The sequence below is a fragment of the Falco naumanni genome, chromosome 2 (assembly GCF_017639655.2).
Source record: "Falco naumanni isolate bFalNau1 chromosome 2, bFalNau1.pat, whole genome shotgun sequence".
Lineage (NCBI taxonomy): Eukaryota > Metazoa > Chordata > Aves > Falconiformes > Falconidae > Falco > Falco naumanni.
In genome coordinates, this window is record NC_054055.1 from 103,583,313 (window position 1) to 103,605,908 (window position 22,596).

The window sequence follows — 22,596 nt, forward strand, 5'->3', positions numbered from 1 at the left end:
TTAACTTGCATCCTTGGAAAACTGTCTAGAGATACATATTCCCCAGTGGATTTAGCTGATGTATTGAGATGGAGTTGTCGTTGCTGTACTGGCATACGCATTATAGCAATCTCATTTGTGCTGGAAAAATAAAAGGTTGTAGTCTTTTTTTCTTCCTTTTCATCTACTTCTCCCCTCTTCCATGTCCAAAGCTCAAAGATGAGTATTCTAGGCAGCCTGTGTACTGGTTTTTATACGGAGTAATACGGCTTTTGATTCTTCAAATTTGTTGTTATTAAAAGTAACTAACTTTCTTAGATCAGCTAAGGGGGATGTGGAGGGAGAATGCAGATCCAAGAAAACAAATGAATATTTTGAATAAAAGATTTTCTGTGGGTGTTTGGTAGAGCTGTTGTATGTGATGTGCTTTTTTAAAAAAACTTTAAAGCAAGGATTTAATTGCTGGCAGTTTCAAACTAGGTTTAGTTTCATGGTCTCAATAAGTTTGTGAAAATGAGGTGCTCAGTTTGGGAAGGAAATTATTTTTATTAAGTGCCTGGGTAAGGCGTGAAGCTGGAGTGGGCTAAAAGAGGAAAAAAGTGGGAGTCCTTCCCCTTCCCTTCAGCGCCTCTGGTGTCCCCTCAGTTATGTCCCCCTCTTCCTTTGTGCATTTTCTCTCCGAGAAGAGCCTGAATTGGTTACTTCTGAAGGGACCTGGTGTTGTAGGGGGGTATTTTTGTTACAGCTGGTGCCATTTTACTAATGGCAAGAAATGAAATGTCCTGTTGTAGCTTTCTGCCCCTTGTAAACCGTCCTGTGCAAAGAGAGAGGAAGAACTTCTTATCTTTCCTTTGCATACATGTATTTTTTATATGGTAATGTAGAAACAAATTGCATGTGCAGGTTCAGAATGAAAACATCAGCCACGTAACGCTGATCCCTTCTAAGAGTAAATGCTTGGATTTATTTGTGTTGTGCTGGAGACCTGGGATTTGTGAAAGACTGAATGGCAGCTGGGACAGTGCAGATTTTGTAGCCATGTGCTGTTTTCACTAGAATAAAGAGTGAAAGAAAGAAAGAAAAAAAAGAGGGAAGGAGTGCTTGAATGGTGGTCTGAAGAAGATATTTGGTAAACAAAATTGATTTGGAGTGTTTGCTTTTGTAATAGTTCACTGTTAACTCTCAAGTGTGCTTCATATCAAATTTTAGCAGTAATAAATTGCATCATAACTTTGATATTTTTTTTACAGATGTTGCAAACACTTTAATGTACAGATAGTACAGTAAAAATAGTTCCATATCCCCAAGGCTAGATTTATCTAAAAAATAATATTTTTTTTAAAGATTTTTCAATACCTCTGGTTAAGGTTTCTACCTTCCTCAGGGGTGCATTTTAAGTGAGGCGATGCCAATATCGGGCAAGTGTGGATGGGGCAAAAGCACTGATCATTTTTAACGAGGTTGCCACCTTGATGTGGAAAGCAGAGTAATGTACTTACTGTACCATGAAATAATGTTTGAGAATTAATGAAGTCTGTTTGCATCGCCAAGAGATGCCCCTCCTGGGAGGGAGGGTGGGGTGAGCCCTGCATGGCCGTGCTCCCTGCAGGCACAGTGTCCTGCCAGCCTCTGCAATGGCCCGGACACTTTGTGGTATCTGGACTTTTAAAAATGAATACTGAATTTTTGTAGTAAAATGTAATGTTGTTCTGGGGGAGCAGGAGGGACACCCTTTGGGGAATCTTACTGTAGGAACATTTCTAGGTCTGTCCACCTTACAGCTCTGACCCAGACTTTCAGCGTGCTTTGGTAATATGCAAACACAGAAAGTATGATCTAAACTCTTGCAGGTCCTCAGTTTTCTCTTTAATGGCAGTGGTGGCTTCTCAGTGGTTCAGAAGGTTGTTTGGACATCTCTTGTTAAAGCTTCTTCTGTTTCCCTCAATGCAGAAGTACTTCGCCAGTGACCTGAATGGTCCTGAACCTAGAAGAGAAACTTAGTGGTGGTTTTGTTCCCTCCCTTATAGCTGCCTCTGAAAATGTCTTCATATTGCTGTTCCTGTACCTTGTTATTTCACGCAAGCCCTTGTACAGGAGATAAACCACTTTTTTTTAGTGCTTCAAATGTTGTTGTATGTATAATAATCATATGCATCTGTTGTGTGATCGTTGAAATGGACTTAAAATGTGTGTTTACTCAGGCTAATTGCTTTTGACAGGTTTTAATAAAAAGTTTTTAATCAAGAGTGGGTAGATGCGTGTTTGGACAGCTTGTACCTTGGAAAGAAGGAAGCTGCCTGAGCTAGAGACAGAACATAGTAATCTTTGTGAAGGAAGAGAGTTTTTCAGGTCCTGTGAAAGCAGACCGAAAAGGTCTGGTGACATGACCACGGTGAAATCTTGCAAACATAAAAAAAAAAAAAAAGGTATAAAATCCCCTGCTTGTTTGAAAAGGCTAAGAACTGATAGCTTGACATTTAAAACAAACCTGCATTTAATTTATTCTGCTATACAGTGTGGGAAGGAATATGTGTTGTAGACTCTAAATTTGTCAGGCAAACATCCTGAAGATTTACTGAGATGGTGAGAGGCATGGATGTGGAATCCAATTCACTGTGAATGTGTAAGGACACACCTGGTGAAAACAGAAGTTGTTTTTCTTATTAAAAGCTGATAAATTACTGTACAAGAACTAACATTCTTGCAGTAGTTCACATTTTGGAATCAATAAGGTGAACAGATGTTTGCAAAGGTCAAGAGATGGTGAGAGGAGGAAGAATCCCTATGATAATTTACTAATACTTAATGCTCTTTAGAGCTCAGAATGAGTTCATTGCTGTACTTTTTACTTCTGAAATGTAGCAAATGGGTTTAATTGTGATTTGACACGACTGAGTTCTCTGTTCAAAAACCTTTTATTATGTTGATGTGGATTAAAACACTTGACTGATGCCTGTATCATGTGATGTTTGAAAATAATAGTATGTTTTATGTGACAGTATGTATGTCTTTAAGGGACATAAGTAAGGCTTTGCAGGTGCCCGCAGTAGGCACTGAGATGGGTACATGAGACCCAGTGAATGTCTCCTTGAGGTCAGTGCTAAAGGCTGTGTGATCTGCAGTGTGTGCATCTAGAGCAAAGGGGGTACTTCAAGTGGTTATTCTTACAGCTTGTCTGAAATATTAGTAGTCCTTGACTGTTTCATACTGTCTTTTAACCTCAGTTTGTTAGTTTAGATTTGGAGCTTACTTTCTGCCTTTATGTAACAAAAGAAAATAAAAGTATATCTGCAACTAAGTATGTGTTCTTTTGATGATACTCTTGGTTACCTTGAAACAACTTCAGCTCTCCTCATGGTTTTAATAATGCAAGTAAAAAGCAATGCTAGAGTTAATGGGTATTCTCTACTGTGTTAGCAGAGGGAAGAGCCACATAATGTACACTGGCTGACCCCAGAGGGGGAGGGTGAAAGATAATGTGGCCATGTCAGCAAAAGGGAAAACTGTGCTGTTGGTTGCACTGAGTTGAGGGACTTCTAAAAATGATTCAGTTTCAAAGGAATGTGGTTGTGGGTGATTTGTCGATACAGAGCTATATACTATCAAGAGACCCATTGGTATGCATGTGTATATATGGGAATGTAACACTAGGAATTGCTTTATTTTCAATAAATCCTCAGTTTCAGGTCCTGCATTGCATAGAGTATTAATTGCTGCAGACTAAACGTGATGATAAACGCTTAGCCTGGCTAAGCCTAGGCGGGGCACAAGGAAAGGAGCTGCTGTGTCCTCTCCTGTGTGTCGCCAGCCCTTCTGGAGCTAAAAACTGTGCTGCTGCTCTGCTGTTTCAAGCTGAACCCTCCTGATGTGTCAGCAAATGCTGGGAAGCTGTGCCTGCCTTCCCGAGCTCCTGGGCTGGAAGGGGATTGCTGGGGGAAGGCAGCTTGCTTATAGCTGCCAGGCTTGTCTGTGGCTGGAAGGCGGCAGTTACCACCTGGAAGGAGAAGGACTCCAAACTGCAGCACAAGTTGCTGACCTTTTCAGCTAGCTTGGGTTGAAAGCACTAGTCAATTCTCGGTGACTTTCTGTGTGAAGGTAGTGCTTGAGGTGGTCTCAAGGCTGGAGAAGCTGGAGACTTCCTTACGTGGACATTCAGCTCTGTGATGCACTTTCAGGTCATCTTTTTACTCTTTTCTTACTTCACCTTGGCATTTTCAAGGAATTCTGCTAAAGTTATTGTGGCTGGTAATCTGAGTTGCTGCTTCTTTCAGCAACTGAACAGGGCTGCAAATAGGGAGTCTTCTGAAGGTAGGAAATGGGAAGGCAGCTGTAGGCTGCTCTAGAATGTCTTAGCCTGTACATGGAGTAACAGCAGGGTTTTAAGGTAATATGTGATGTCAGCTGCATTTTTTCTGCTGTATTTTTAGTGGTGCAGTTTCTTTCAACCTCTCAGCATAACAAGTGAAACCTAGTTGTATAAGGCATAGCAGATTTAAAGGTTTCTTGCCCGAGACTGAGAGTGTGAAAACGAATGTGTGCAACTTTCAGAGAACACATTCTTCAGAAGAGGAAAAGTATCCAGAGAAGAGGCTGTGTTGCAGCTTGGGGCAACTGTTTTGTCAATGTAGGTCATAAGATTTTTAATATCTGCATATATATCTGTGAGGAGAACTGGAGGAGAAATAATCTGTTATGTGTTGCCACTTTGTGTAGTTGTTTGGGTCATGGACAGCTTGTGTACAGCTTGTGCTCTACACCTAGTACTCTGGTCAAATTCCCCATGAGGTGTTAGCATCCCTGCTTAGAGTCCTTAGGTGTTGCATCAAATGAAATAAAACAAATGTTCCTTCTGGTTTCACAGTACGTTGTGACCTGGCTAATCTTAAGTAAAAGTTGACGGCTGTCATGCTTGTTTCTCTGTTACATGCTGGTTTCCTCCTGTACTCCCCTTACGGGGCATCATTAGTGTTCAGGGGGCCTTTCTGTAGCAGAGCTTCAGGCTCAGTAACCAAATACAGATTATTCTTCCCCTTTGACACTGGAGACTGTGTGACATCGTTCATGGTATAACTCGTTCTTATTACATCTCAATAAAACAAGTGGGAGGTGGGAAAGCATAGTATTGTTTCTTCGTTTGTGGTGGTGGTTATCAAGATGCCACAGCTGCTGAGTTTTAAAAAGCATGATGTTATATTAATCTTTCAGATGACTCATTTAGACAACAAATAAAAAATCGCCACAAGTAAGCCACCGTTTGAAGGTTTTATGTATTTAAAATAGCAATAATGTAATGGAGGTATTGAAAAGTGAGTGTGTTTTTGTCTCAGAGTATGTGGTTCCAACATGATTAAAGAAACCAGACATTCCTCCCCTCTCCAAAGAGAGCCCTCGCTAATGCTTTTGGGTTTTTTATACTTAATGATCTGTGGTGATTTTCTTCTACTTATTGGTAAGGAAACAGCACTTCGTCTTTATTATGTCATCTTATTTGGATCAGTTCTCTCATATCTAATAACAATAGTTAACAATGAATAATCTCATTTATCTGCATCATTTGAGGATCTGAAAAGTGACTCAGAGTTCATCTTAACCTCTTCTGTAGAAGTCTGTTAAATGCAATTGCTGTGAATTTAAAATAATGTTTAAGGGTGCTGCTCTTGAATGCAGTACTTCTCATAACCCTTCAAATGAAATGCATGTGAGCATCTCTTCTCATGGTTGTCAAGATTGAGAGCCGCTACTGTTAGTAAGTGAACCTAGCAGAGGACTCCTAGAGTCCTCTGAAACTCCCATTCTGAATTTTGGCATCTGGTGCACCTCTTCCATCAGTTACTCTGTGTCCTTGTCTGTATGTGGGGCAGCTGTGCAAGCTTCCTTAACCGTAATAACAGCATGTCATCTTGTGAAAAAGCAAGAGCTGTCTGGTGCAACTGTTCTCATGTTTCAAAGTTGTGCATAACTAAATTTGCATGAGATACCTACTGCTGCATTACTAGACAGTTATTATAAGAATACCATGCTGGAAGAAAGTCCTTGGATTTACAGTATCTAGTCTTCCCCCCCGACCTAAGCAATACTCCAGGTAGTCCATAGTGCTCCATAAGATCAAAAATCCGTAACCCAAGGTGGTAATATTTATTGCAAATAGGAAAGAGTGGGAACATCAACAGGATACTCTGCTGTCTTTTCTGTGTCAACGTTCAAAACATTGAAGGCTTTTTGCAAAGACCATCAGTGGAAGAATTTGGATGAAGGCTGTGTCTTTAAACATACTTTTCTTTTAGGCACAAAAAACAGTTGCTGTAGGATACCACAGGTAGGGTTTGAAAATTTAAATGCACAAATCAAAAAAGTAATGTACTTTGTGACACTGGCCTTCATGTATTGGGTAGCTTGGAGGGTTTTTTTCTCATGTCCCGTATTGCTTCCTGTGTATTAATTGTTGGGGTTTTTTTGTCTTGAATTGCATAACGGATTTTGGGAAGTTGTAGGTTTATCGTAATTATTTTTCTCTCTGGTTCTTGTATCATTGGAAGTGTATTTGATTTGAGGCTGACTGAATTCTCTTAAGTCCAGTTTTAGGCGGTTTTGCTTAGTTTTTCGAGCAGAAGAGTTGTGTTCTGTAGAATAACTGGCTTGTGGTGTCAAGCCAGTAACTCCTTTGGTTTATTTTTTCTGATAAGGTTAAGTCTCTTGGCTTATATGATTTGCCTTTGTGTGTCTATGGCAATTGTGCAGAGGGTATGTATAAACTTGAGTGATCCCTGCTAAAGGGACAGTTTGTGCCGTGACCCATAATTTTTGGTATTACTATTACCTAGGCTGCTGAACAAAGCCTGTAGGGTTGTTTTTGTGAGGACTTCCCTCTGCCTTCATCTGCTTGTTCTTTTTCCTTCCTTCTGTTTCTTGCTCGCAAGTTCTGGGAAGGAAGGGGTTCTTGGTTTTGAGTATTAGCACCATGACATGAAGTTCATGTGTATTGTGTGTGTCGTACATTTTAATGAGTAAAAAATTATGCAAAGTGCAGATTGTAGAGGAGAAACATGAAATGTGCCCAGTTGAGAGAATGACAGAATATTGTGGTTCTTTCCAAAGCTATAGAATCCTCTGCCTTTTTCTGTAACGCACTTCTGAAAGTCTGTTTCTTTACTACTTAGATTTTTAGCATTAATATTTTATGTGTACAATAATAGTGGTTTTGGTTTTGTTTTGGTGTGGTGGATGAAGTTAAGCAAGCTGTCTCCGTCTACTAGAGCCAGAAAGCGGAGAGATGGAGAAGTGGCTTCATTTTGGTGAAAGTAAGAGTTGGGCATAGCATCAGAGGTTGAAAGCCAGAATTTCTTTCTGAAGTGCAACATGATTATCAGGGAAAAAATCGTAACACTTGCAATTTTTATTACAAAACCCTATACTGAACGTGGAGTAGATGCTCAAAAAAGAGCAGCTGGCTGCACAGTGATGTAGGTAAAACTTGTCTCTCTAGTGGGACAGTAGGGTTTGGGTATGATTCCCCCCCCCCCACACACACACACACACCCACCCACCCCCCAGTAATGGGTGACTCAAGTACCCTAAAAACAGATCCAGGGCACGATCTGTTTCAGCATGGGATATCTAGTAATGTATTAATCGCTTTATCACAGTATTGCTGTTCTGGAGAGGTAGAACTTCATACATTTCTATGGAGGACTAGACCTTCAATTCAACCCAAAACCAATCAAAATCTGTCAGCCATCTATTTGACTCTGTCATATGGCTACTAGTATCAGGCTTCTGTACATGCCTTGAAAGTAATCCAGGTAACTTGTTATGTTGTTTAATCCTAGTGTTGACAGATTAGTTCCTTCTGGGTTGCTCATGTTGATGTTTTTGTGAGCTAAAAACCTGTTTGTCTAATTAGAGACGTGGTGGCATTTTGGGTAGCATAAATAGTATCTCAGGAAGGAACTTAGGACCTGTTCTTCCTTGTAGCAGTTGGTGTTTGGCAAGGTGAGGACTCACTGATGGTTAAAGTCAGCTAATGCCAGAAATATCTTGTTAATTCATCTTCACATTTAGTGGAATGAAACTGGAAAATCATTATTTTTACTTACAATAATAATTTTAGTAAGCCAGCCAGTCGGACAACTTGCAGAGAAGACACTGAGTCACAGGCTCGCTGCTGGGGCAGAGAATAGTTCTGCATAAAACGAAGGCGAGAGGACCTTTGGCATATATGTATGGAGTGCTGTAACAGTGCAAAATAGCTGAAACACTTCATGTTAAAACTAGTGAGTTACATCAGACTTCTCACATGGCTCAGTTCAGATGTTTGTGGTTCAGCCAAGTGGCAGCAGAGGAGGATACATCCTGCACAGTGAGCAGACTAACATAAACAACATGTTAATTTACTTCAGTAGTGTAGGCTGTGCCTCTGGGTTGAAGGTGGATAACGAACTGTATGCAAAATAAAAAATAATGAGAATAAAATACCAACCTCAGACCTTCCTTTGAAATTCAGGGCATGGAGGGTGGGAGCCCTGTTTCACAAGAAAAATTTCAGGTCTTTTGGCCATGGTGAATTTCTGCTTGGGTAGATAAGGGTTTGTTCAGGCTGTAACGCAAGAAAAATCTGCTGAGCAAATGGGTTGCATCTTCTGCTCCTTCTTGGAGTAGCTTACAAAATGCGCCGCATTTCCTCCACTGCAGTAATAATTCTGTAGGTTTAGATTAGTGTTGTCTTTCTACAGTAGGAAAACAATGCAAGCCTACAGGATTTTCCAAATCAGGAAGTTTCAAGGAAGTTTCTTTCAGGAAAACTCAGGTGCATTATATACTTTAACTCACTTTATTATGTTGTAAAAATTATAGGGTGTTAGCACTGTGTAATAAATCAGTCATGTAAGAGTCAAGTTTGGAAGCGCAACTTGAGTATTCTGGTTTTCAAACTGTTTTAAAGTTTTTATTATTATTTATTTAGGAAGTTACAAGTCCAAACATTTAAACAGAGGTGCTTGAATTCATATTTTCATCTGCTCTGGGACTGTACTGTAAACAGTGTCCTGATTTGCCCATATGGGCATCCCATATAGGATCTATAAAGAATAAAATCAGTGCTGAAGAGGTAATTTGAATAACTTTTCCTTCTTCAAAATGCCTCTAAATTAAAGATAAAGATTCTGTGAGAAGTTGGGTACTAATAAATCTTATAGAATGGAGGTAAGATGTAAAAATCCCTCAAGTGGAATATCATCCTCTTACAAACTATCCTTTTGTAGCCCAGTTTTAGCAGGAAAAGTTGAAAAAATAAATCACATAAAAAAAGAAGTGAAGGTATTATTACACAGAAGAGTTCTTCTTCCATGGGATGCTTGAGTGAGGTGCTGGAAATGTGATGAATGAGATGTGAAGCTATCTGAAAGTCAATAGCTATTTCAGATGGATTTCTGAAAACTGAAGACTGCTATTCTTTTTAAAATAAGTCAATAAATTACAGAGCACTGACATTTGAGTGATATAGTTCATTTGAGAAACTGACATTGCTCAAATGTTAACTTGTTGTTTATCAAATTTGTTGAACTGCGATTATTCCTCAGCTTTTGACCTGACAGATACAATTTAAATTTTTTTCATGGTATGGAGTCTGGCTCTGCTTATAGTAGTTTTCCTTTTCACATCCTTCCCAGCTACACATGCATTGAAATGGTTTAAAATATAACTTATGCCCTCTTAGGGTACCCTTTTCCAAGGAAAAGGTGCTTTAAATAAAAACTATACCTTACTTGGGGCTTTTTTGGTGTATTTGCTCTCATCTTGTAGTTTCAGTTTTACAGGAGTGAATTTTGTGGGTATAATAGGAGTGTAGAAATTATTACTGAGCTTGGAATAGTTCTGTAGTCTTGTGTTGCTGTGAAATATACTTTTTCTTCTATTTCATGTATTTATTTAAGATTAAATAAGTGATGGTGGTGCTGAGAGCTGGAATAGAAAATACAATGCTGGAGTTAGATGGTTTACAGTGAATTATTTCAGTGCAAAACCTTAGTTTGGTTCTGAAAAACAGCCTTAAGTTTGTTTTGGCATAATGACAGACTTTCAGTTGATGAGATTTAAATGCAGTATGATAGCATTTGTGCATGTGTAGGCATACCAAAAGAAATAACAATTGTCTTATTTATCAGTCTCATTAAACACTTCTTTCAAGACTGTTTCAAAATTCAAAATCTAAATGAACAGCTTGGGAGCAAGATCATCTCTTTTTTTTACTTCTACTTTTTATTTGGCTTGTAAAATTTTGCTGGTTTTTGGTTTTTGGTTTTGGTTTTTTTTTCCGGGGTGTGTGTATGTTAAGTGTTGGTGTTGCACTAGATTTAAATGTTTTCCTGAAAGTAATTCCAGTCTTGGATAATATTGGTCACCCTGCTTGTCATTATTTTTCTTCCTGCCAAAACGGCAGTTTTTGTAATAAAATGAGACTAAACCATGTGGAGGTACCTGCAGTCTGGGGAGATCTGGTAGGCATAAGGGTTTTCAGTTACTGTTACATTGATGGCTAATTGAAAAATCAATGAATTTGACTATGGACTCTTAAGAAAGAGACCTAGCTGGGTCTGTCAGTGTTGTGCCCATTCCCCTGTTGTGCATCACCGAAGGCAGGGGGGACATCATCGTGCATATCAATCTGCTTGTGCTGCTGGTCTGGTTATGACCAAAGTTATGTAGAGGTTAGACTAGAATGGATTATTTCAGTTGGAAGGGCCCTACAATGATCATCTAGTCCAACTGCCTGACCAATTCAGGGCTAACCAAAAGTTAAAACATCTTATATATTGGGGCATTGCCCAAACACCTCCTAAACACCGCCAGGCTTGGGGCATTGCCCACCTCTCTAGGAAGCCTGTTGCAGTGTTTGACCACTCTCGGTAAAGAAATGCTTCCTAACGTCTGGTCTAAACCTGCCCTGGTGCAGCTTTGAACCGTTCCCACGTGCCCTATCACTGGACACCAGGGAGAGGAGCTCAGCACCTCCCTCTCTGCTTCCCCACCTCAGGAAGCTGCAGGGAGCAATGAGGTCTCCTGCAGCTGCCTCCTCTCCAAGCTAGAGAATTCCAGAGTCCTTTGCCACTCCTCATAGAACATGCTTTTCAGCCCCTTCACCAACTTTGTTGCCCTCCTGGATGAATTCAAGCACCTTAACATCTTTAATGAAGGCACTGAACTTGAAAGTTGGGAGGGTGGATTTTAGGGATTTTTTTGGAAGCAGCCACATTGCTGGTAGGGGGCTCTGTAGTGCTGGCGGTGAGTAAGAAACTCTTGACACTGCACTTGGTTGTGGATGAATGTCTTTTTATTATGTTCATGTAGCTGAAACAAAAATCTACCTTATCTGACTTGCTAGGAATACTGCTGGACCACCCCCTCCCCCACCCCAGCCCCCAGCACGTCCCTCGTTTACGACCATGTTCAGAGATTTCTGTAGCTAAATTTGGGGTTTAGTCTCTGTCACAGGAGCATGAAAATATTTGCATGGTGAAGCTGGACAGGCTCTGCACATGAGCAAGAATTTTACTGCTCTTGCGGTCTCTCTGTTGCTTGCTAGTGTTTCCAGGGGCCCTAGCTGTGGAAATCCCTCCCCTCTTGGGGGTGTGTTTGCACTGTGTATGTAGGTCTGTTCTTCATTACAGATATGATAATAAAATTTGTCCTGAAGTTTTGCAAGTATCTCTCGTAAGCAGCTGGTTGCTGGGTTGCTCAGCTCTTTGGGGAGTGGACTACTTACCTCCCAGTTGCTCCATGAGATAGCTGTGTAAACTCAGCGCTTAGTCCTGGTGTATTTTTGGTTTGGTTTTGATACTTTGATTTCAGGGTAGACAGATGCCTGGGCCTGGATTCAGGTAGTGCTCTGCTGGTACTTGGAACATGACCTGGCGGAAGCGTTAGAACTAAGACGCATGCAATAATTACAACATATGCCTCGGGACCTTGCGAAGGGTGCAGGTAAGGAGAACGGCTGGCTGCCAGGAGAGAATTTTGAGGATACTATTGCTGCCTCTGCAGCCTCGGAGACAGACTTGCTCTTAATATATTTGTGGAGCAGGCGATCCTTGAGCTGCTGTGGAGAGGTGAGTGGTGTGTTGTTGTGATGACTTTTTGGCATCACTGTTTATGAAGCAGGCCAGGACAACTGCACACAAGTATTTACACTTGGGTTAAATAGGTTATAGTAAGGGCAAATAAACATCTCTGATTTTGCAGGACCTCTTCAATGGAGTCTGTTCATCAGCCAAATTTCAGATGCCTTTTAGTTCACAGGGTGGTTGAGCTTCTCCAAAGCTGATGGCCTTTTGTAAAGGAGATGCGGGTCTTCGCAGGGGAAGTAGTTTAGGGATGTGGCCTTTCTTATTACTCTTTGCCAGAAACATTTGTCTTTCAGGAGGGAGAAACCGTACAGAGCAATTTTACTGAGCAATCAGTAAAATGTTTTTTGACCTATTTCTGTAGGCTGTTGACGATAATTGCTGCTGCTGTTTCTATATTAACATTATACAATAAAATACTGTTTCTAAATTATTCATGTTGATTTTGACAACCTCTTAGTCTTGCAACATTGTTTGTCTCTAAGGAGAAGTTGGGTGATGGAAAATTTTTCTTGGTTTTGACACAGAGCCATCTTAAAGTTGTGGGGAGACAATCTGGCAATTTCTCCTTTTCTATTTTGGTTGCTTTATTTATTATTTTTTTTTTTTTTTTTTTTTTTGGTCCTTATTGCATTTATAAGAAAGGAAGATAGTTTTTCATTACTTGCCTACACGAGCAGGTTTTTAAATATAAGTAGTCTGTAATACATTTGTGTTCTGTGTAGATACCTAACAAAACTAGGAGGACAACTGGTAGTTTACAGCTTAAATGGGAAGTCTGGCAGTCTGTATTCCGCTACACTCTGTGGTAAAGTTGATGGTTAACCAACATGCAAGAACCCATGGATTTGTGTCTGGTAGCACAAGCCTGTATTAGCATGGTCTTTGCCTGGTTTGAACTGTAGACTTTTGGAATTGAGCAGTGCTCTGCACTTGTAGGGTGCAGCAAACCAGACATAGTCTGGTGGAAGAAACTTGGTCTTTCCACTGGGGATAACAAGGTTATCTCATGTTTTGCTCAGCAAATGTGTAAGGTCAAGCAGAGAGCCCTTCAACACTTACTTTATTTTTACCTCTATTCTTTGCAGGAAAAAATAGCTATGAGCAGCCCCACTTCAAAGATAAAATTTCTTATATTAATAGTCATAGAGGAAGCAAACTGCATTGCATGCAAGTTCGTGCCACTTTAGTTACCAACTACCAAGAAACCTCAAATTTCAACCTGAATGTGGTATGAAAGTTTGGAGGAAGCACAGGCATGGGTTGGGAGGATGACGTGTTACTTGAGTATGCTTAATTCTTCACAATATTTGAACCCATATATATATAATTCTCATCAGAAGCTGTTAAACCTTACAACTGTAGTCATTGACTTCTCGATTGAAGGGCTGGAACTGGTGTTAGTGTTAAAAATGGAAAGCAGGGAGGAGTTATTTTAATTGTTTCCTAAAACGAGAGCATTTGTTGTTCTTGAATAGGTTATAGATATGGAGCTTGTTATTGAATGGCCTCTCCTTGAAAGTAATTGCAAATGAAACAATTAATACAAATTAAATACACTTTGAAGCCTTATGAAAGTGGCTTCAGGTTAGTGTTTGCAGCATAAAACAACCTAAGTCATAGAAGCAGTCTTGGGGACCTCTGGAGAATGTTTTTTTGATGTTTTGATGTTTCATAATAGCACATACAAGGTTTGATGCTTATTTTCATATTATGTTGTTGTCATTAATTATAAGTTAATAGCAGAGCTATCTGGATGAAGTTGTGTTTACTTTGGTCCCTTGATGGAAAACCTCTTGAGGGTAAAACCTTGCAGCCTATGTTTTCTGAGGATAGCTTTGGCTGTGAACAAAGCCAACACTTGGTGTTGAAATAGGGATTATGGAGAACTGTTAGCAAATACACTAATTACTTCTGTAACTGCAGAAAGCAATGACAGGAAAAGTGGATGGGGAGAAGGCTATGCTTTCTGTCCTAAACAATGGTGCTTGGTAGAAAAGGTCTTTTGATATTAAGATGAAATGGTAACAAGCTAAAAATCTCCAAACACTTTTTTTTGCTAAATTTATTTTAAAAAAAAAAAGAATTTGCAATTAGCTAAACTTCTTTCGGTCCTCTGTACTCTGCTACCAAAATCCTTTTTGAGTGTCTCGGAAATCGTACAAATGGCATCCAGCATGCGATGTGGATGTGGAGTGCACAGGTGCACTAAAGACCCTTTGAATCTCTCCTCAAATAGATGTGTTGAGTTACCAGGGCTGGAAGAGGGGAAGGCAGAGGCTTCTGTACTACAGAGGATCTGTACTACATCTTAACATGGGAAGTCTTTTAATGCTTGCATGATGCCTTATTTTTTTTCTGTGTTGTATTTAAGTTGACATTTTGTCATCAAATAAATACTTGGAATAACTGTTTTGCCTCACAAAACAAACAGAAAAATTCCATGACACACTTATTTTCAAATACAGCCTCCAGTAATTAAACAGTGTCATTCAGGTGGCTTTGCTAGGGTTTATCTTGTGTTGTCCTAATATGACCAGTTTTGTAAATACTTCTTTGACACAGTTCGGTGGGAAAACAGCTGAATTATATCCGTCTTCTTTCCTTATCCAAAGCAGTTATCACCAATAAGCAGTTACCCAGTGGGCTTTCTCTTCCAGAGTTGTCTTCTCATACCAGTCTTCAGTGTTGATTGGATATTTTTTTTTGTATCCTCATCTAAAGAATGAGTTCTTATTATGCTTTCTCTTTTGAGAGTAGGCAAAATACTGAAAGTCTGTACTTGAAAGGTATTTTACGTTTCTTTACTGTCAAATAATATTTTTAAGCACTTCAGCATTTAGCTGCTCATAAGAAGGAAGCATGACATAGGAGCACGCAGGAAGATGTACACAAGTGGAGGTGAAATGAGTCTTGCGACTGGAAGACAGACCTCTGAAATGGTAAAACTCTTTGAGGGAGAACCTGCTGTAGCACTGAGCATTACCATGGCCATCGAGCCTTTTCTTTCAGAACTTGTACCCTTACTTCACTTTTGAAAGTTAATAATTAAAACATGTCTAACAACTTAATAATTTTGTTTTCTGTATCAAAAATGTCAGGCTGGTGTTGAATGTCTTGTGACATACTAGACTAATGTATTTATGTAGAGCTCTAAGTAGTGTATGATCGGTTAAGGTAATGTTTTTCAGAATCCTGTAGTTGTCATTTTTCACATTTAGGTAGTTCCCATTCTAGAAATTGATTTCTGATCCAGATGTCTTGTAAGAGTGATGAGTAGTATTTTGATTGGTCTTTGAAAACTGGATATACTGTGAAAATCCCAGCATAACTTTTGGAGTAACCTTGAGACAGCGTGCTAATTGGTCTAACTGTTATTTAATGATTTGCCAAGAGGCAGGAAAAAAAGCACATGCTATTTCTTCGAGGTCATATGCAAAACAGGCAAAATAATATGTGATTACAGTTTCATGAATATGCTTGGAGTTTTTACTTTTGCAGAATACTAATAAAGCAAATAGTTGCTGTTAATGTAATTTGTGTCGCATGAATTATTCTTTGGGAGACTAATCTGCCTGAGAGCTTTAGGATTAGTCAAGGAGAGATTTGCCACTACAGGCGTTATTGTAACAAACTGGACTGTAGCTTTATGTTGTTCAGCGTTACTGTATAGAAGCTGCTTATCTGTGTAGATCGGTGCACTTGATTATTTAATTGCATTGTAATGCAGATAATTATTCTTGGCAGGGAGGGAATGGAAATAATTAAACCCTTGGCTATGGAAAAAAAACCCAAAACTTGAATGATACATAAAATTCTTCACCAACTGACTTACATTAGCTGGATATACCTTTGATGTAACCGGTGTTTCATGAATTCATGTTACAACAGCATGTATGGGACAAATTGCTTATTACTGCATCTAGTTTTACTCTCATTTCACTCTCCTGCCTTTTTTTTGAGTTGTTTTTCATCTTCCTAAGCATATGTGTTTTAAAGCAAGTGCTGCTCCGTGACTTCCTCCCCATTGTTCAGTCCCCTTTGTGATGAAACTGCTGTTGGATGCTTCTGTTAAAATCGGCAATAATTCATTGGCTTTATGTTATCAGTAACTTTTGCAGACTAGAGACCTCTCTTGAAACTCGTTATCTCAGCTAAGTTTAATCTTTTATTTTTGGCTTGGCTTTAATAGTGAAGCATTGTCACAATGCAGTCCCTGGGGACAAAACCAAACTGTGTTTCTTCCCCAAGTGCTGTGATGCTTGAGGCCTTCGGTACAAACTCGATGGGAAGGGAGAGGGCTGAATTGTTTCTTTCTCTTGGTGTAATAAGCAATACGTAAGTGACACTTGGTTGCTTACCTGGAGATCTCAGAATAGACTCACCAGCAGTTTCTAGCCCACCTCTCATTCTCTGGAAATCTTTTCTAGCACCATCCTAGTGAAAATATAGTTGCAGTGTTGGGTGAAGCTTAGTTTTCACATGGCAGCATAGCCTAGAGGTGCTTCAAGTAAATCAGCTGGAGAAGTTTTCATCATTTAGTTTTAAGAGCTGTTAACTTTGGGAGGGGCAAAATTCCCTGTCAGAGGCTGCCATGGGAGCTGAAGGTGGAAGATCTGTTTAAACACACAAGACAGGCAGGTGAGCATGTTGGAGGTGAACACTTCTGAACATTTGCGTGAGAGGTGAAATGGTGTGCAATAACTTCCTTCACCTTGCTTCACTGTTTTTTTTTGTGCTTTTTCCTACCAATGGATGCCATGCTGAACACCTGAGCAGAACGATGTTGCAGGGTTGGAAATTGGCATGCAGGCCTTACAGGCTCAGGGTTACTTGTCATAACGAGCATTTTAAAATATAAGGAACTACTGAAGTGTTTATAAAACTGAGATTTGTGTAGGTGGGAGAGACCCCCAGGTTTGAGAGGAGGCATGGACAGTAAGTGTTGGAGAGCCCCACCAGCACCAGTCCAGACCAAAGGAGCCTGAGAGGCTTTGTGTGTTTTTTGGGTTTCGTCCTCTCTTATCAATCAGCCTTATAAAAAATAAATTACAACAATGCTTTCTTGAATTAATTTCTTACCTTACTATTCTTAATTTAGGAATGTCCCCTGGATTAAAATAGATTCCATAAAATCAAGGCTATGAGAACTGATCTGTTCCAGGCACCTTTTTCAGCAGGTGCCTTGGGAATGCTCTTGTGTTCAGTCATGGGGCGCAGGCAAGAAGGGCAGCGTGGTGCATCTTGCTACCAGGTTTTGATTTGCTACTTGACTCTGGTATAAGTAACAAAGGGCTTTGTGTTACATAGGCTTGCTGTAGAGGGCTGCATAGAGAAATGGGGAGAAATCAGAAAATGACTTACCAGAAATACTCTTCTTAACTACCTATTATTTAGTATAATTAGCTGTTTTGGACCAGGAACAGATTTTTAACTTGATGGATTTTGGCTTTTTCCTGCAAACTTTGTTGTAGTCTGAATGATTGCAGAGAAAAACAGTATGTAGAAGAACACACTGCAATATGTCCTTAATGCAGCAGCTGTAGGGTTTTGGCCAACGATCTGAAAAATTTATGTTTTCCTTTTTTTAATGTTAGAATTAACTGCCAGTCACTCTGTGTGTGACATTGACTCCTGGGTAAATGGAAGTAACAATGCTGTGAAGCATATGCTTGCAGAACTGAGTGAAGGGAAATCTTTTAGTCATACGCTTGTTAATAGGGGTGTCTTGCTCAGGTACCGTCAAGAGGCCCAGCAGAAGCTCTAAATGTAGGATATAGGTAACCATATCAAAAAGTGCTCCTAGGCTTGACTGTTGTGTTTTTGGCCATCATCTCTGCAGAAAAGCCTCCGTCAGTGTTAGCTGTTTTTGTGGGTTGTGCAGTAAGAGTAATTTCTTGACAGGCAGGCAGCTGCCAGTTTTCATCGGAAGAAGTGCCATAGCAGGTCAGCTGCTTACTTTCTTCAGAAATGAAATATCAAATGGCAACAAAACTTGAATTAGGGGTATATTTATAGAAGGAGCAGGGAGAGAACACAAAGGCTGTCTCAACAATGAGTCTATTCTGTTAAAACTTCACAGTGTCACTGCAAGTCTCACAGGTACCGTGCTGAAAGTGGAATGTATAAAATTGCTGCTTATTACTCAAGGTGAGAGGCTTTCAGTTTAAACACCAGGACTACACGGTGGTAGCAAGCACTTGCCTTCAGACATTAAATAATTCAATGTCCTCCTCCCCTGATCTAAACTGTTTAAAAAGGTGTTATTTCCAATCTGGTTGTTTACAGAAAGTTAATTTGAAAGCTCAGTGTTATATCTCCAGCTAAGATGCAACAGACAAATCCATTAACCTACTATCCTTGCTTTAAGGACACTCTTAACAGAGTTCAACTTGACAAGTTGAGTATTTGAATTATTCATGATCGTGATCTAAATGCTGTAGTTCTGTTTACAGTGTCTGTTAATTGCTCCAGTATTTCTTTATGATTAGAAACATTTAGCTGGCCTAATCAATAAGATGAAGTGCGGTGCTGAGCAGTTCATTAGTGTGCCCCTGTCTGCTCGAAATATAGAAAGCTAAATGTGATCGTGACTTGCTCTGGTAATATTATTAAGCTGGGAGATGTCATATTTTTTTCTGAAGGGAATGAGATAATAAGTAGACAGTCATAGGTTGTCATGTTAAGAGTTAAATTGATAGTACTCCAAGTAAACAGCCACTTTTATCCCCCCCCAGCTTTAGCTGTCATCTTGGCTATGGATACCAAACAGCTCCCTATTATAAAGCCACAAGGCAAGATCTCCATAAATTTACAATGTATGATGTTGAGTGAAAAAAAATTTTAAATGTGCCACGGTATGACTGCTGTGTACTTTATTAATTTAATAGAGATCTCAGTTGGAGAAGCTGACTGTGAATAGAGTTCACATTCACACATTGCCTGTGGAATGACTTGCTTCTGGTTTTATTAAAATTTTGATAGGGCTGTGTTGCGTCTATAGGGGAGGGAAATTCATTAATTTGGAAGATTTTTTTGCAATTATGTGTTATAGATGTGTCATGTTTGAGATGCTCTCCAGAGTTTCTGAAGATGTTAGAAAGAGTAAGCGTGTGATAGTTTTATTGATCAAGACAAGCCAGACAAGGTGTCATCCCAGTTACTGGAAAATTCTCTCATTACCTAGTGGAAAGACAGTGATGGCTTACTGTTGCATTGTACAGTTTATTCATTCCACAGGAGAAGAGAAACTGAAATAGTAAAGGGAAATTTCTGCCAGCAGTGTTCATGCTTTATTTTTAAGCTAAATTGTGGTAACATGTGTAACATCTTAAAGCAGGCAGGAAAATATTCTCTCCTTCTCTAAAAAAAATAATAAAAAATAAATACTTGGTTTAATTATGGCATTTTAATTTAGAGTTGTAAGCTAATGCGTTAGGGTAGTTAGGTGTTGACTTCTGCAGTGTTTCTTGGTGTGATACTTTTTATTACTGTAGGCATATAAAATTCACGAAGGTTTTTTGTGTTTGTTTAATCATGCTCCTTTGGAGCGTGAGGGGCAATGGAGAGCCGTTGGCTTTTCCCTTGAAAAACCTAACGCAATAAGGAGATTTGGTTTTTCGTGGTGTTTCTTATATGGTAAAACTGAAGTGAGTACTTTTAGCTTATACCTTCTGAGGTTGGCTGCACCAGAGGGAAGAGGACTGAAAGAAAGAGCTCTTTATTTGTCTTAATGCTGTGGTTCCACAGGAGGCATTTAAACCAATGTTGAGGTTTGTGGGGGAGGAAGATTTAGTTGGTTTATAAATGCAGGTAGGAAGCTCCCAGATGTTCCAGGATTGCATTTAATTTGGAACTGGTTGAGGGCAGCTCTGGTGTTTGGCTCCGTACCCAAGGAGTGATTGGGCACAGGAGGAGGGAGGGAGCGGGGTGCTGCTGGGGAGGTCGGGGTGCTGAGGGCAGCGTGCCTCAGGAGGCGGTGGGGAGGCACGCCAGGCAGCCTGTCTTAAGCGTGGGTACTTTAACGTTAGGTGGTATTCTTAATACTTTGCTGTGAGCTAGACCTTCAGTAGTCCCATTTTGATACCACGCCAGCCACTGTATTTTAAGGTTCATTCAAAGCACAGCATAGGTGGAAGCTGGTGCTTTTAACCCACCATCTTTACAGAGAATGATACTAAAGGAAGTAGAGAGGGGCTTGAAAAAAGGGTACATTGTGGCATTTTGGTGTTGGTGTGTGTTTGTTTGTGGGGTTTTGTTGTTGTTTGGGTGGGTTTTTTTTTTTTTAGGAAATGCTTGAGGAAAACTTAATTTTTTTAATTGTTAGCGAACCCTTCCCCTTGGTATGCCAAGTAGGTATGGAAAATTAAATTTTTGTAATTACGCCTCAGGTATGCATGTTGTTCTAGGTTGAGCCCAAGTTGATAGGAGGACAGTTTTGGGCCTCAAAACAGTTTGGTTACAGCTTTAAAATCTGTGTTCTGGATTTCTGTGAAGACTTAATTTACATTTCTCAAATCTGCCTGAATCAAACAATTTCAGTCTTGTTGCCGTGGGTGGGTAAGTGTAGGATTTGGTTCAGACTTGCTTGAGCTGTTCCTGCTTTGGATGGACTCTTAAGACACGAGATCAAAACTTTTTTTTCCCCTTATCCTTCCAGGTGCCTGCTGATGGAAACGCTGGGTTGCTGGCAGAGCCTCAAATTGCCATGTTCTGTGGGAAACTCAACATGCACATGAACGTGCAGAACGCAAAGTGGGAATCCGACCCCTCTGGCACCAAGACCTGCATCGGGACAAAGGAAGGGATTCTCCAGTACTGCCAGGAAGTAAGTTGTGTCCTCGGGGACAGCTATGGTGGTTGTTCTTCTGAAGCGTGAAGCAGGCATGTGCTGGAAAGCTGAGTCTGTAGGGACCTTCCCCTGTCTCTTTTTCCCCTCTCCTCTGCTCCATTGCCTTTTTGTCCTTTTTAAAGAAGCCCTTTCCAGAGCCTGTTAAAACAGCTTCAGAAATTTGTTGCTGGGGGTGGTCACTGGGACTCTTGAAAGTCAGCTGTAACATGTCTTCTGTCATCCTGACATGATACTGAAGTACACTGGGACAGTCCAGAGTTACTGGTCTCTGCTGCACACTGAACCATTCAGAGTTTCTTAATAGGAAAAGCTTGCCCTACAGATGAAGTCACAGTGACTGATTTCATATTTGAGAGCAGAAACTTATTACCCACTCACTTAGGTCCTAAGAACAGATTGTGGATCTAATTTTGTTTTGTTTCCATGCTGTGATAGCGTGATAACCTCGTACCAGTGTGTGACAATTTGAAAAGAAAATGTGGGTTACATGCCATGAAACAAGAGGACATGGCTTGAGTTGCTTCAGTCCTTATGTCTTTCTATAACATCTCTGCCTTTCTTTTTTTTTCTTTTTTTTTTTTTAAAAAAAGCAGTATATCTTGCTTCCTAAATGTCAAATCAGTTTCTGTGAAAATGACTCTTTAGAAAGCAAGGTAATTCACTCTTCAGATCTCTGTTGCCTTAGCATTTTTCATTCCTGTACTTTAATCCATTGATTGTTCCTTCTATTTCTTGCAGTGTGTTGTTCAGGGTTTTCTGTGTTTGGGTTTTATCGTCTAGGATATTCATTTTAAAAGGAAGATACTGTAATGGCTATTAAAATTGATTCTTCACCAGTAGCGTTGTCTTTTCATTAAGAGTATTAGTTTGAAATTCATAATATTTTTGTTTACTGTTAACAAAAATACCAAACCTAACCTCTGTAAGGTTTCAGAGGGTTCTTCTGGTTTTCTGTTTTCTCCTTTGATTTATCTAAATAAAGTTGATTTATGCATAGTGGAATTATTGAGGGTGAGGAAAGGAGTAAGAAGATGGAGGTAGAGAATCAGTGAGTAAAAGTCCACAAGGTAGTAAGTCTCTTTAGATGAAGTTATAGGAAGAAATTTACAGGAAGTAAGAGCAGAAAGTTTGGAGGGTTTTAAGGCATAAATAAATAGCTCAGTAGGATGGCAGGCCAGTTACAAATGCTGCAGGTAAGGAACAGTTCCAGAACAAGGACTCAGAGCTGTAAATCTCAGCTGAATGTAAACTGACTGAAATTTTGGGTGGCATTAAAAAAAGAAAACCAACCAAAAAACAAACAAACAAAAAAAACCCCAAAACCCCCCACTAAAAACCCACCCAGGGAAAAAAGGTCCACAAAACCAAAACCCAAAACAAACAAAAACGCCCCAACACAAAACCAACCGAACCCCACCCTCTTAAGAATAAAGGGAAGAGGAAAGCCAAAGCAGTCAGAAAGTGGTAGCAATATATTTTTAGGTGACAAAGGAAATAATAAAAATTTTGACTGCATATGAGGAAAAGTTTTGCCATGAGAGTGGCCATGCGGTGATACAGGCACCCAGACAGGCTGTGGAGTCCTAATACTTCAAGACTGGAAGAGCCAAACCAGGCAAGGGTCTGAGCAACGGAGTCTGGCTGAGATGT

At 39.9% G+C, this 22,596-nt stretch overlaps 1 protein-coding gene across 4 annotated transcripts in view; it reads left to right on the forward strand.

Moving 5' to 3' along the window:
• LOC121083016 (amyloid beta precursor protein) overlaps positions 1 to 22,596 on the forward strand; it is a 229,415-nt gene that overhangs the window by 26,413 nt on the left and 180,406 nt on the right. For all 4 annotated transcript variants that reach the window (XM_040582851.1, XM_040582852.1, XM_040582854.1 and 1 more), the window contains exon 2: positions 20,755 to 20,922. In XM_040582851.1, coding sequence (XP_040438785.1) covers positions 20,755 to 20,922 — 168 coding nt within the window. The remainder of the gene's footprint in view (positions 1 to 20,754; positions 20,923 to 22,596) is intronic.